A 14,341-nucleotide genomic window follows, 5' to 3' on the forward strand; every position below is an offset into this window, starting at 1 on the left:
ACAGCAGCAAGAATGGGTGAGGGCTATATGAAGAGGAGATCGACAACGTGAAGTAAGCGACTGCATCTAGGAAAATTATTTTCGCAGCGGAATTGTCGGTGGGTGTGATTTACGCTAATTTCCTGCTTAAAAGTTCTATAGATCTCTAGTGCCGACTTCTTAATGATGTCTATTTTCCACATGTCGGTCTCCGTTTCCTTAACCTGGCGAACTAAAGCCCCTATATTTCGTAGAAGTGCCGCCATCTGCTCTTCATCTCGCCGCCTCCTCTCTAGCGCGTTGCTTTTTTCTTTTTCGCTTTCGACAGTGGCGCCCCCTGTAACGCGCCACGAGCTTGCAGTTTGCTTTTGAGCCGGTAAGAGGAGGAAGCGGCGCAGATCAAAGGAACGCTGTACTTTTCCGAAGCTATAGGGGCTTTAGCTTTATCAGATTGTGGTCGTCGCTCGCACGTTCCGACTTATTTTATCAATGGGTGTACGTATACTGTATACACATATAAAGTGTAAAACGTCCAGTGGAAGGCGGGGTAGAACCCCTTTGCATACGCCACTGTAAAGCTGGTTGCATTATTTTATATCGTGTTTTGATGGTTATGATTGTGTTGTTATTCTAAAAAGATAGGGTGTGCGAATATGGATGCAAGAATCTGAGTGGCGTACCGATAGTAGTGACGTGGCATATCAATAATATTGATAGCGCATGCATGCATGAGCCGACTGTCCATTAACTTGCATAAAGAAAAAAATCCATGCCTAAACAGTTATGTGTCACGTATACAGAACCCGACGCGGGGCGGATTGATAGATTTGCCTATTGCTGGGCATGCGCAGATAAAATTTCGCGCCTTCTTTCCTGTCCGCCTCTTTGCGTACCTCCAGTTGTTAGTCGGCGTTTTCAGGTGTCCTGACTTCTTTCTTGTGTCTCCTTTCTTGTGTCTGAGAATGAGCACTTGCCACCTAGCGCAGCTCATGTTATTCTAAGCGCCATGTTGCAATTTTCCTTGTGTGTGGATAATCAGAGCAGGAAATATGGCGCATTGCGAACTCAGACAAGGAGCATGGATTGTTGTGGGCATGTGTCTTCGACGAGCACTGCTTTCTGCGCCGGTTGTACAGCGGCCTGTCGCTAATTCCAAACGATCTAAATTGCTTGACTGGTGATTCCTTTCCTTCCCAGGACTGTGACCAGGCGCACATCGATGACGTGGCGTCGGACGACAACGGCCAGGACCTTAGGTAAGTGCATGCCTTCTACGTGAGGTAAATACGTGCTTTCTACGTGCTACATTAAGCCCATGTTCCTGGAAAGGCAAATCGGCCTGCTACGTGCGTTGCGGTATGTATCTGTACGTGTAGCGCAGGAAATATGTTTGTTAATTGTGTTGTTCATGAAATAGGAAGAGCCTAACTACGCCATCTCAACGCACAACTTTTTTATCGCAAGCTGGCAGGATTTAAATTCGTTTGAACAGACGTTAGTGCAATAAAACGAAAATTTGGTAACATAAAATTCGGTCCTCAGCTATTTCTTCAGGCATTCTCGCACTGGGCGGCCGCTTCAAAAACATATGGAAACTTAACCAATAGTTCTGTCAAGGGAAAATTTTATTGAGCGGATGTCATCCGTATTGGCGATGAGTTTTGATGAGATTGACCTGCAGCCTCGCGCTTGCCTTCGCACTTACTGGAGTCTGCGCGCGTTTGTTAAGAAGGCACGAGTAATTGGTATACCAAGACACACCTTTTGATTAGTAAAAGCGCTTGCGTTGTAATGCTCCTCATTGTTGACTCATTTTTTACAGCGAAAGCTCTTATGAAATCACTACTCGGGTCACGCGTGACGTCGTAGTTGTCCGCCGCCGCCGGTGTCCGTAACCACATCGCACGCAATTAGAAGAAAAAAAAAACCTAGAACCAATGACGCAGTGGGGCTTGAAGCCGGGTCCGCTGGGTGCCAGCCCAGTACTCTACCAGTGAGCCATGCCGCTGCTTGACTTATTCACAAGCTTGCCTTAGGCAGGCGTCACACAATGCTAATAGCGTAATGAGTGGCTCGTCCGATGCTCCAACTCATTGCAAAAGCTTGTTCTTGATCACCTAATAACTGCGGTGCATACCCACTTTAGGCACAATTCTTCATATGTGTCGGCCACTGCATAAAAAAATTATTGCACAATATTCCTAGCAAGTGTGTAGCAGACACCACGCTTCTCAGAAGAATGACGAAGGATAGCATAGCAAATGCCGGCTTAATCATCTTTATTATTAATGCCGTAGTGGGCATCAAGCGAGTGTGCTTGCAGCAGTTACGCAATGAGTGCTTAAAAATGGCTCTGAAAGGCCGCTCTTCTAGTTTCACTGTTTGCCTTGCGTGCAGGCCTGGCGTTTTTTTTTAAATAATCTAGCTGTTTACTTTTTCTTTATTCAAGGGCGCTTCATTCAGTGTATTTATTCGCGCATCATTTCTGTTCTCTTGCCGTTTCCCGGATTTGATGAAGACGTCCGTGGCTTGGCCTACTGTTGGCTATCGTACCTAGCGGCTTGTTATTATATCCACGTGAAAGACGCCGCACAGCTTTTCTTCTCACTCTCTTTATTAAATGCGAAGCAGCTTCTGGCAGAGTTCAGTCCACTGTGTGGCGTGACCACCGTTACTGCGCATGCGCGTCCACCTCTCTCTCATTCTCTTCTTCTACGCTCACCCCTCTCTCCCGAGTCTCCGGGGAAGACAACGAAGCACTTAGCAGCAGTGCAGCGTCCACACCACCAGTGCGCATGCGCATCCACCTCCCCCTTGTTCTCTTAGCCTACTCTCTCCTCCTCCTAGGCTCCCCGCCGAAACGCGTTCCACGTTTTTGTGATACAATGCGCGTCTGATTTATTCGTAGTCGTTGATCGGCGGGCTTGCGGCGTTTTCTTGAGACGGAGTGCGTTTGCTCTGGTTAGCACGGGATCACGTTCGATGTCTGGTGTGTGCGTTAAGGGACCGGCTATTTTGCAGTGCTGTAGTTGTGATCACCGGCATCAAGCGATCGTCAACGGCAGCGTTAGTCAGGTGGAGGTTCTGAATGGTGGTGCACCTGCCTAATAAGGTGACGTAGACTGTTCGGGGAGTTAGTGATCCGTCCTGAGCGGAACTGCGCGAAAAAAAAAAAAACGTAGATGGACGCAGAAACGAACAAGCGCGTACAAACTGACATTTTACTGAGAAAAGCGCGAAATATAAGAACACTACGTGCGCTTGAGTACATGGCGTGAAGGAACTACGTGTGCGCATCAAGATACCCAATATCTGCTTTCTTTGTGCAACGCAGCCGAAGGTTAGAAGTCACAGCTATCTCCGGCTTTGAAAATATAAAATAAGCTTCAACATTCTCGCGCGTCGCACGTTTCTTGTACCGCGCCAGATCTTGGGTTCCTTTGAAAACCTGGCTGCACTTACAAACACGGCATGTTTGCTGAAGGCTGTCCTTTTATTGATAACCTGTGGTCATTCAACCTCTCACTGAGACAGCGGCCAGTCTACCCGATATAACTACTACCACAAGAGAGAGGAACAGAGTATATGAACCACTCGTACCACATATTTCTATCTTCACAGTCCCCACTCCCCTTTCTCAATGCAACGCAGCACGGCCGATATTTCTTCTGAGCGACCTTTCCTTCCTTTAATCGCTCCTCTACTCCTTTGCCGCTTCTCTTGTGTACCGAGCCGCTAAAGCTGTTCCGACGAAACAATGAAAGCCTAGCGCGGGACACGCGTAGTCAGACATCTTGGTGACCGAATTTCTTGCATAGCTTCCGCAGCGTTGCACCTGGTGTATGAAAAAGAGTATAGGAGACGAGTTTTCGGTTACGCGTTACATTGCCCTTCCCGTCTCCTCGCAGCAACTACAACTTCGCGGCCGACGGCTTCCAGGCGGGAGGCGTCGGCGGATCGGGCGGCCCAGGCGGCCTCTGCCTGTCGTCGGGAGGCATGCGCGGCGGCGTGGACTGGATGCGCAAGCTGGCCTTCCGCTACCGGCGCATCAAGGACATCTACAACCAGTACCGCTCCAACGTGGCCGGGCTGCTGGGACCCAAACGAGACCAGTGGCTACAGCTGCGCGGAGAGATCGAGGCCCATACCGACAGCTGGCTCACGCTCGCCATGAAATGCCTCTCCGTCATAAACTCGAGGTATACACGCCTCACCAAGGCACGGATAGCATTAAAAACAACACATGAATCTGTTAGGCTCATTCAGGTTTGCATTAGTATGACAGCAACGACATATAACTTGACTAATAAATGAAAAACGGGCTAGGCTGGCAATTAAATTCCTATGATTTAGAGTATAGGGTCAAGAAGGCTTCGACTAAAGCAAGTTGAGCCTGCGAAAAAATTCGGCAGATCCCACGTACCTTGGGAATCGACGTTATGCGAAGCATGCGTGGAGAAGCTTATTGTGTTGGAATATTTTTAATTGAGCGACACGTTACGAAAGAACCCTAGATATATGTGCAAATGTTGCATGCGCAGACACACGTGAAAGAGTTGCAGATGTTTATATAAAGTTGTTTGCACTTGCGCAGTGATTACAACAGGAACGCGAGTATTACCATAACCAGGAGCTGATGCGCTGGTGCTCGCGGCGATCGTAGGCCTGGCTATATAAATCAACTTGGCACCTCCTTGCAATTGACGTTAACCGATGGTGCAAGAATACTTTAGGTGAGCGAACGCCAGGACTATCCGGTGCCCGGTAATGTACTGCTTCGTGAGGAGCCCGAGAGATGGCGCCACAAACTTTGTTCTGATAAGGTTTCTAGATGTTTCATCTAGGGGCCTTATGCCTCGGCTCCCTTCCTCCCTCTCGGTGTAAGAAAGCCCCGTACGTAGGAAAGTAGCCTCGCTCATTTATCGTCGGCCAAGACACCCTCGCCGCACTGTGAACTTCCTCCCTTATCACCCTCTCCTTCGCCGCGTCACTTTATGCGTGTCGCGTGGTTGTTATCGCGTGATAACCCGGTTTTCTCCTATTTGGAAACCATGGCCCACGTGCCTAATGTGCTTTGCGGAATTCGCAAGCAGCCCGCCATGGTCCTCAGTCCGGCGAGCCGTCTATCGGCACGCCGAAAACGAGAACATAATCGGTCCCTCTCCGCCAAGCGCTCGCTTCGCGGCGTTCGGTCACCTAGTAAAGTATTCTGGCACCGTGACTTAACCCGACGTGATGGCTGTATCATAAGAGAACATATAAAAAAATTAGGGGACCCTAAAGCTTGGCCATTAGGGTTTGAATGCGATAGCGATCTACTGTTCCTAGTGCGTACTTCAAACGCTGAGTGCATGAAACATTTTCGAACTTGCTATGCATCCACTACGCGACCTTAAAGGAATAGGCGCAGCAGCGTGAGTGCTTGCAGTGGGTGACCGGCTTCAAAGCACGAAGCAATTAATGATAATCGTATGTTCTGACGTTCTGTGGCAATGGGCGGGTGTTTGTACCACACCTTATTACTGCAGTATTTTATGTTGCACTGATAAACATATATACAGGACGCCTGCGTTTGTGAAGCATGAAAGGTACTTTCACTGCATTTTCAAGTAGAGAGAGAGAGAGAGAGCGAGAATAAAATGAGGGAAAGGCGGGAAGGTTAACCAGAAAATGGAGCATCCGGTTTGCTACCCTGCACTAGGGTAAGGGGGAATGGGGAAGAAAGATGGGAAAAGAATCGAAGAGGGAAATAGACGCGCGCAAAAAAAGGAAGGTGGGTGGGGGGGGTAGCTATAGTGGAGAAAGTTCTTTTCACTGCAATCACAAGGATACGCGTGGCCGCCAGGTATTGTCGCCATCCAGTAGACGAAGATCGAGAGTGGCGAAGACACTGAGAACGCCCTACGGCCCTTCCCGTCTGAGTATTACGTTAGCGTTTAACGTGCAATAGGTCTGCCTGTGGGTTGCTGGTTGTTTTAGAGATAGTCTGCTCTGTTCAGCAATCAGTACGAATGTTAACACCTCAAGACAGCTGCACTGAAGGCAGTGGTCTTGCGTTGAGTGCCGGGGTGAATTATCAACTTGTATGCATTTAACGAGGTTTCGAAGTGGGTTGAGTTATTTAAAGACATGTCCAATCTAATTACCTATGTATATATCACTGTGCTAATGAACGACCATAACTGTGTGTGTGATTCTAGTGATCGCAGCAATCCGAATAGTCAACGGAACAGGAGGGGCGAAGTTTTAACTGATATCGTAGATTATGCACGACTGATTGACGTCGACACATTGGGTCAAGTAGCTGCATATACTCGACTTCAGGGAAGTGATTCTGCTCGTCTTGATCGAATTGACGTATATTTATCACTCCTTTCTCGGAAACTTTCGTGCTGCACTCTGCCAAGGTTTCGTTTTCGGAATACTGCATTCTTATAGAAAAAAATTGTGGGAAACCGCCAAACTCACTTTCGACCGTGATGGGCACTTTGGAAGATGAACTCAGACCTCCTAAGCGATCAGGAATTGAATAATAGAGTTAATTAAGTGACGAGAAATTTTTTTTCGATAAAGGATTGCATCTATTCGCTGCTTGGGAGTTTTTTAAGCAAGAGGTTCGTGCAATAGCCATAGAGATCAAATCGGTCAAATCCTACTATTGAAAGAACGAGGAAAAGAGGTTGTTTAAAAGGCTCTGTAATCTTTACGGGATTACTGTAATCTTTACGGGATTGAATGCGAAAACTCGGGAGCATACGTTAATGAAATTGAAAAGATCAAGTGTCAGCTGCAGAATTAATGCGGCTCGTTCGATCCCGGAACAGCAGGACTTTGAATTCCGAGCAACTGGCGCGTCAAGCTTTACTTGATGAGCGGCATGTCCAAGTTCATTCCAGATCCGCGTTCTAACGGCGCTATTTTAACAGATACAACGGACATTATCTTGCCAATGGAAAGGTTGTATGAAGTGTTGTTTCCTGATGACCATGGTGACGAAAGCACAGCAAACTTTGTTTCTATGTTAAGCCCATCGACCGAAGATGATTGCGCAATCATGAGTAGTCCCAAGACGTTGGAGGAAACTAAGCGGGTCATTGATCAATTCCTTTCTCAAAAATACCTGGTCCTGATGGGATTCCTGCTGAATATTACGAATCTTTCAAAACTACTTTCAGTTCTGTTCTGTTGGGTATATTTAGGAAAAGTTACGGCATGAAGACTCTCCCGCCGTCCTTTTGCAAAAGTTATACTGTTCCTTTTGTGTAGTGCCACCACTGCATACGCACCAGCCGATTGACTGACAATCCTCCTTTTTTGTTTTTTCTCCCTCTCTTTCTCTTCTCGTTCCTCTCTCTCATCTTTATGCCCCCTTCCCATTCCCCCAGCTTAGGGTAGCAAACCGGGAATGTGCCTGGTTAACCTCCCTGCCTTCCTTCTTGTTGTTTATTCCTCCTCCTATACTGTTCCGATACCGTAAAATTCTTATATTAAAACGCTTCGTTCCGTTGAAGGCTACAGGCGAATAGCGTTGTCAAATGTTGACTACAAATGTTTCGCTAAAGTATTATCAAATCAATTACAGTTTGTGATGTCGATACTCATTGGTCCTCACCAGAGATGTAGAATCGGTGGTCGCTGCATACAAGCATACACATCTCTCGAACACTTCTTCAGTAGTGCTACAGCTATCAAGGACAGCTTGCTATGCTGCAGGTAGACCTTGGCAAAGCTTTTGACCGGGTCAGTCACTCCTTTGTATTTTCCCTTCTGGAGAATGCAAAAGTAGCCTCTGTTGTGCTGGAAAGGTGGTAAACTTTGTTACAATGACTGTTCAGCCCGGCTAATTAATAATGACCACCTGTCAAAGCCATTACCTATACGCTCTTCTGTAAAACAAGGCTGCCGTATGTCTCCACTGCTCGCTCCTGTTTGCACTTTATCTTGAACTGATATATGCCTTAGCGCAACACGATCGAATAGTATTCGCGGCTTCAGTATATTAGGCAATGAGCTTAAGGTATTGGCTTATGCAGACGGCGTAGTTTTCTTTTGTTCGGACAAACGAAGTGTTGAGTATGTGTTATTTACAATAAGTATATTCTGCATTGTATCAGAAGCTTGTTTCAATTCATCTAAAAGTTTAGGATTATGGCTTGGATCGTGGGGTAGTACGCCAGAAAAGTTGGCATGTAATAATTGGACCCGCAGTCCACCCACATATCTTAGTGTGCACGTCACTCAAAAAGGGAGTGTTCCTAAGCATGAACGACATGCCCAGACTGTTGCTCTGCATCGCCTTTCCATCTTTACGAGAGCTGAAGCTTTCAATACTTTTTTACCTACAAAGCTTTACTGCGTATTGCAACTCATTCATTGCGCTCGGTATTACATACAGCGCTTTAATCGCACTTTTGCAACATTCGTGTGGTCTTCGACTTTTGAACCAATGAGACGGGACAACCCATTCAGGCCAGTAAGGGATCGAGGGCCGGCATCAGTTCGTTTATATCTACGGCAAATAGTTTCGAGGCTCTGCTTTCTTTCGCTACAGTTCCCATCCCATAATTACATCCTCCTCGCAATTTACACTCGTTAACGCTTTACCCGATTTGATAGTTTCTTCACATTTCTCTGTACGCACGTGTTTATGGGGATTTATGCAGGAAATTATGATTGCTGTGTGGTTTCTCAAAGTCCGATTTTTCATGAAATACTCATACACAGTATCACGCAGAAAACTCTCCTTGCGGTCATTGCGGCAGCGATAAAACTATAGAGCACGCTCTCTGTCACTGCCCTCGTTACAGCGTGCAAGGACGGCAACTAGCTGCTGCGTTAGCTCGCCTAGACGACAGACCTTTGTCTGAACAATCAGTGCTTGAAAGGCGACATGATTCGTGTGCTCACAGAAAATTAGTGAAGGCCTTACTGAACATTCTGCGTGGCAGTGGCCTACTGTATAGACTGTAGCACCCCAGCCCCCCCCCCCCCCTTTTTTTTGCGCGTGTCTATTTCCCTCTTTGCTTTCTTTCCCATCTTTCTTCCCATTCCCCCTTCCCCTAGTGTAGTGTAGCAAACCGGATGCTCCATTTTCTGGTTAACCTCCCTGCCTTTCCCTCATTTTATTCTCTCTCTCTCTCTCTAGACATTTGTTATCCGTGCTTTTGTCCGCCTCCCTTTTACCGCTCATTATATTTTAATCTTCCAGGACAAGATGTACTAAAACGAGTTCGGAAAATGTCCGGACATACTATACATTACCTTCTCCCAGAATGTCTTGATGAAGCGCTCTTTGATATGTTCCTTCTTATTTAACTGCACAATCTGTGGGAAAACACGTACGTACGCGATACCGTAATGCAGAACCAACGACTGTTTCATGTATGCATTTCATGGCTCTTCCGCTAAAGGACGTTTACGAAGAACTTGACTTCAAAAGAGACTGGCACCCCAACTTGATGAGATGCTCATCCTTACCAACCTTTTGCAGAGCTTTTCCTCTTTTTTCTTTTTTTGGACTTCCTGAGTATATATGTCGGTAACAAGATAAATATTTCTGCTGTACTGTGATTATTGTCGATGTGTGTGTGTGTATCGCTACGTCAAAGTTATAATTCAAATACGCATTACAATAAATATCATGAAAGAAAAAAGAGACGCGTGGCCGTATGGTAGAACATCCGCTTGCCAGGCAATATGACCCGGGATTTTTTTATGATTTATTTTATTTGCATGGTTGATTTTTCGGTCGTGCATAAGATGGTTCTTTGCACACAGCCGACGACGCTGAAGCCGGAATTTCTGCGAAACGATCCCTTTAACGCTGTCGCGTTGAAATTGGACAGCCAGCACTGCAAGCACAATCGTTTCACGAACATTGGGGTTTATTAGATAAGTAGTTCCGAAACCTGGCGCGGCTAAGTGGTAGAGTGCTTGACTGCCACGCGGAATGCTCGGGTTCGATTCCTGCTGTGACCCTGACATTTATTCTTTGCATTCGTCGGGTCAGTCAACCCTGCCGATGTCAGGTTTGTGTCAACGCTCGCGCGTTTAAATTTCGCATGTGTGGTCTCGTCGTTCCTAGGTAGTTAATAAATATCTAACAGCTGTGGCACATACCCGCCCTCGGATATGTGCCACTGTCCAGCGGTGTTTGACGACGTGCGCGATGATATTGTGACATTATGCATGTTTTAACGAGCGCGTCATATTCGTCAAACCATTTTATCCTCTCACGTCAATTTTGGTTCACGCCAATTTGAGGGGGTGATCATGAGAGCATTCAGACGTAAGTGTATAGATATAATGATAGATACGCAGATAAACGCCAAAAGTGCTTGCAGTACGCAAATGTTTCGTATTTAATTATTTCCCTCGTCATATGAGACTGCTCCATGACCGCCACACACACACACACACACGCACGCACGCGCACGCACGCGCGCGCACACACACACACGCGCACGCACACGCGCGCACACGCACACGCACGCACGCACGCACGCGCACGCACGCACGCACACGCACACACGCGCACACACACGCGCACACACACGCGCACGCACACGCACACGCACACGCACACGCGCACGCACACGCACACACACACGCGCACACACACGCGCACGCGCACACACACGCGCACACACACGCGCACGCGCACGCGCGCACACACGCGCACGCGCACACACGCGCACACACGCGCACACACACGCGCACACACACGCGCACGCGCACGCGCGCACACACGCGCACGCGCACACACGCGCACGCACACACACGCGCACGCACACACACGCGCACGCACACACACGCGCACGCACACACACGCGCACGCACACACACCACACGCACACACACCACACGCACACACACACACGCACACACCACACACACACACCACACACACACACCACACACACACACACACACACACATATATATATATATATATATATATATATATATATATATATATATATATATATATATATATATATATATATATATATATACCTTTCTATGAAATGCGTCATTGCTGATATTACAAAGTGTAACGTAATACTCGTCGCAGGTCTACATGCGCCAACGTGCTGGTGACGACGACGCAGCTTGTGCCCGCCCTAGCCAAGGTCCTCCTGTACGGCCTGGGCGGGGTGTTCCCTATCGAGAGCGTGTACAGCGCCACCAAGATCGGCAAGGAGTCGTGCTTCGAGCGCATCGTGGCCCGCTTCGGGAAGAAGTGCACCTACGTAGTCGTCGGCGACGGCAAGGACGAAGAAGCGGCCGCCAAGCAGGTCACTATTCAACCTAAATGCCTTCATAAGGATGGTGTGCGGAAACACACAAGAAAACGGGGCAATGAACACACAGGACACACATAGTGCCCTGTGCGTTCATTTCCCCGTTCTATATTTTTACTCTTTCAGCACGATGTTGATGAACCTATTATTGCCTTACTGAAAGCCGTTGTGTTTTCGACAATACTTTTCTTTTATTACGAAACCGTTTTATGCTGGTGTCTACCGAGACTTCACTACGTATTTCCGCCGCAGAAATGACGTCGAAAAAAGTGCAATGTCGGACATCAAAGAAAAAAAAAATTCCGGTAACGGGGGTCGAACCCATGACTTCTCGTTCCACGACAACAAATGCCGGGTATGCAGCAGTTACACACTTCGGAAGTTTCAAAACGGCTCTTTTTTACCCTATTATTCGCGCTCGCAGGAAGCGCACACAACTTTGACCGCACAATTTAAAAAGGATTATGCGGTACTCTTCAGGCCGCAGCGCAAAATTTCGTCCTTGATTAGGCAGCTACAGTGAAGGCTGCATCGGGGTAAAGAAGGGAGTGGGTCTTAAACAGTGTTGCCTACTGTTGTTATTTGGTTACAAAGGCAACACACGTACACTCACAGGCTAAGGAGATTGATCTTCCTTGGGACAGTAATAAATTCCCTCTTCAGCTGAAAATGTTACAGGAGAAACCCGTCCACTGACTTCGCCCTCAAGGCCCCGCCACGGTGGTCTAGTGGCTAAGGTACTCGGCTGCTGACCCGCAGGTCACGGGATCAAATCCCGGCTGTGGCGGCTGCATTTTCGATGGAGGCGGAAATGTTGTAGGCCCGTGTACTCAGATTTGGGTGGACGTTAAAGAACCCTAGGTGGTCAAAATTTCCGGAGCCCTCCACTACGGCGTCTCTCATAATCAAATGGCGGTTTTGGGACGTTAAACCCCACAAATCAATCAATCAACTTCGCCCTCAAGTTCCTTTCTGGTGCTGTCCATCGCAAAAGGGACATTTTTTTTTGTTCCCTTGATATGCATTGCCGATGCTGTCCACACACTGGAGTCAGCCACTTTTAATCATGGGCCGCTTAATCATGGGCCGCTTATTTTGGGCCGCTTAATTTGGGCCGCTTATTTTGGGCCGCTTATTTTGGGCCGCTTAATTTGGGCCGCTTATTTTGGGCCGCTTATTTTGGGCCGCTTATTTTGGGCCGCTTATTTTGGGCCGCTTATTTTGGGCCGCTTATTTTGGGCCGCTTATTTTGGGCCGCTTACTTTGGGCCGCTTACTTTGGGCCGCTTATTTTGGGCCGCTTATTTTGGGCCGCTTATTTTGGGCCGCTTATTTTGGGCCGCTTATTTTGGGCCGCTTATTTTGGGCCGCTTATTTTGGGCCGCTTATTTTGGGCCGCTTATTTTGGGCCGCTTATTTTGGGCCGCTTATTTTGGGCCGCTTATTTTGGGCCGCTTATTTTGGGCCGCTTATTTTGGGCCGCTTATTTTGGGCCGCTTATTTTGGGCCGCTTATTTTGGGCCGCTTATTTTGGGCCGCTTATTTTGGGCCGCTTATTTTGGGCCGCTTATTTTGGGCCGCTTATTTTGGGCCGCTTATTTTGGGCCGCTTATTTTGGGCCGCTTATTTTGGGCCGCTTATTTTGGGCCGCTTATTTTGGGCCGCTTATTTTGGGCCGCTTATTTTGGGCCGCTTATTTTGGGCCGCTTATTTTGGGCCGCTTATTTTGGGCCGCTTATTTTGGGCCGCTTATTTTGGGCCGCTTAATCAGAAAGCGCGCGAGGGCAGTTAACGATGCCAGCTTAAACGGAGAGCAAACTCACCGGCCGACTTCAGCCGCGCGAAGATCTGGTGGGAAGTCTAGGATCAGAGTGCTGTGTGGTTCCGGCACGAATTGCATACTTTCACTCTGAGCGTCTGAACATAGTCGCGCGCTCGCCGTCTTGACAGAGCACACAAAACCTTTGAAGGTGTTGAGTTCTAACGGCTCAGCTTGTGTTTAAAGTGATAGACAACAACAAAGTCCTTGGCAGCTTTTTTTTTAACTATGCCAGATCGGGTGTGAAGGAGCTAGGCTTGCTTCGTATAACATTCCATTTCGTATAACATTCCATTTTGTCGACTCAACATTAGGAAAGCTTTAGTGAAAGAGGAAGACGAAGTGATTCGTTTACGGAACACACCTTGCTCGTCTTTGTGCTTTTCTGGATTTTTCGCCGCAGTTGTGGGGTCTATCGCCCCATATATCGTGGTGATGTATGTGGTGATGGATGATCGAACCTCACGGGGCACCGTCCGAGTCCGGTTCGACCGCGGGGACTGCTTCGTGGAAGCGAGGAAACGCGTCCAGTGAGAGGAAGGACACTGAGCTGGACTCCGCATCAAGCGACGAGTCCTCGGACGACGGCTACCAACCCGTCCTGTACCGCAAGGCTAAACGACGGATCGTCAATGCATCTTCGGCATCAAGCACGACCACCGTGAAAACTGCCCCTCAGCGATGGCCTCACTCTATCCTGTTCGTGCCGCTGAAGGCCGACAGTCTACGCCTGCTGAACAGGCAAGCGCTCTCTGTGTATCTCGAGAATATTACGCCAAATCAGATCAAAGAAGTACGTCTAAACGCAAGAAGGAACATCTTGGCAATCGATGTGTTGAACCCACGTGCGCTAAACGCGCTTCAGAAAGTAACGCAACTGGGTAACATCAGTGTCAAGTCTATAATACCAGCTGATAGCACCACTTCAACAGGAGTCATTTTATGACATCGCCTCGGATCTCTCAGTGCTAATAAAACCGGCAAATGAAGATAACGTCATTGTGAATGTCAGCCGCCTTGGTAACACACATTGTGTGAGAATTACGTTCAAAGGGGACTGTCTCCCCTCTCATGTGATGGTTGGCCACTTTCGTCACCAGGTCCGACCATTTATTCCAAAATTTATGCGATGTCATAAGTGCCAGAAGATCGGCCATGTGCAGGGAGCGTGCAGGAACTCCGAAATGTGCCCCCGACGCTCAGAACCACACACCGAGGACAAATGCAGCGCAACCATACTA

The 14,341-nt window shown here is 47.9% G+C and overlaps 1 protein-coding gene across 2 annotated transcripts in view; it reads left to right on the forward strand.

Moving 5' to 3' along the window:
- The window catches only part of eya (eya transcriptional coactivator and phosphatase 2), a 130,357-nt gene that overhangs the window by 108,077 nt on the left and 7,939 nt on the right, over positions 1–14,341 (forward strand). For both annotated transcript variants that reach the window (XM_075873030.1, XM_037415363.2), the window contains exons 11-13: positions 1,177–1,235; positions 3,888–4,178; positions 11,054–11,276. In XM_075873030.1, the coding sequence (XP_075729145.1) occupies positions 1,177–1,235; positions 3,888–4,178; positions 11,054–11,276 (573 nt within the window). The remainder of the gene's footprint in view (positions 1–1,176; positions 1,236–3,887; positions 4,179–11,053; positions 11,277–14,341) is intronic.

Source organism: Rhipicephalus microplus, chromosome 9 (assembly GCF_043290135.1).
Source record: "Rhipicephalus microplus isolate Deutch F79 chromosome 9, USDA_Rmic, whole genome shotgun sequence".
Lineage (NCBI taxonomy): Eukaryota > Metazoa > Arthropoda > Arachnida > Ixodida > Ixodidae > Rhipicephalus > Rhipicephalus microplus.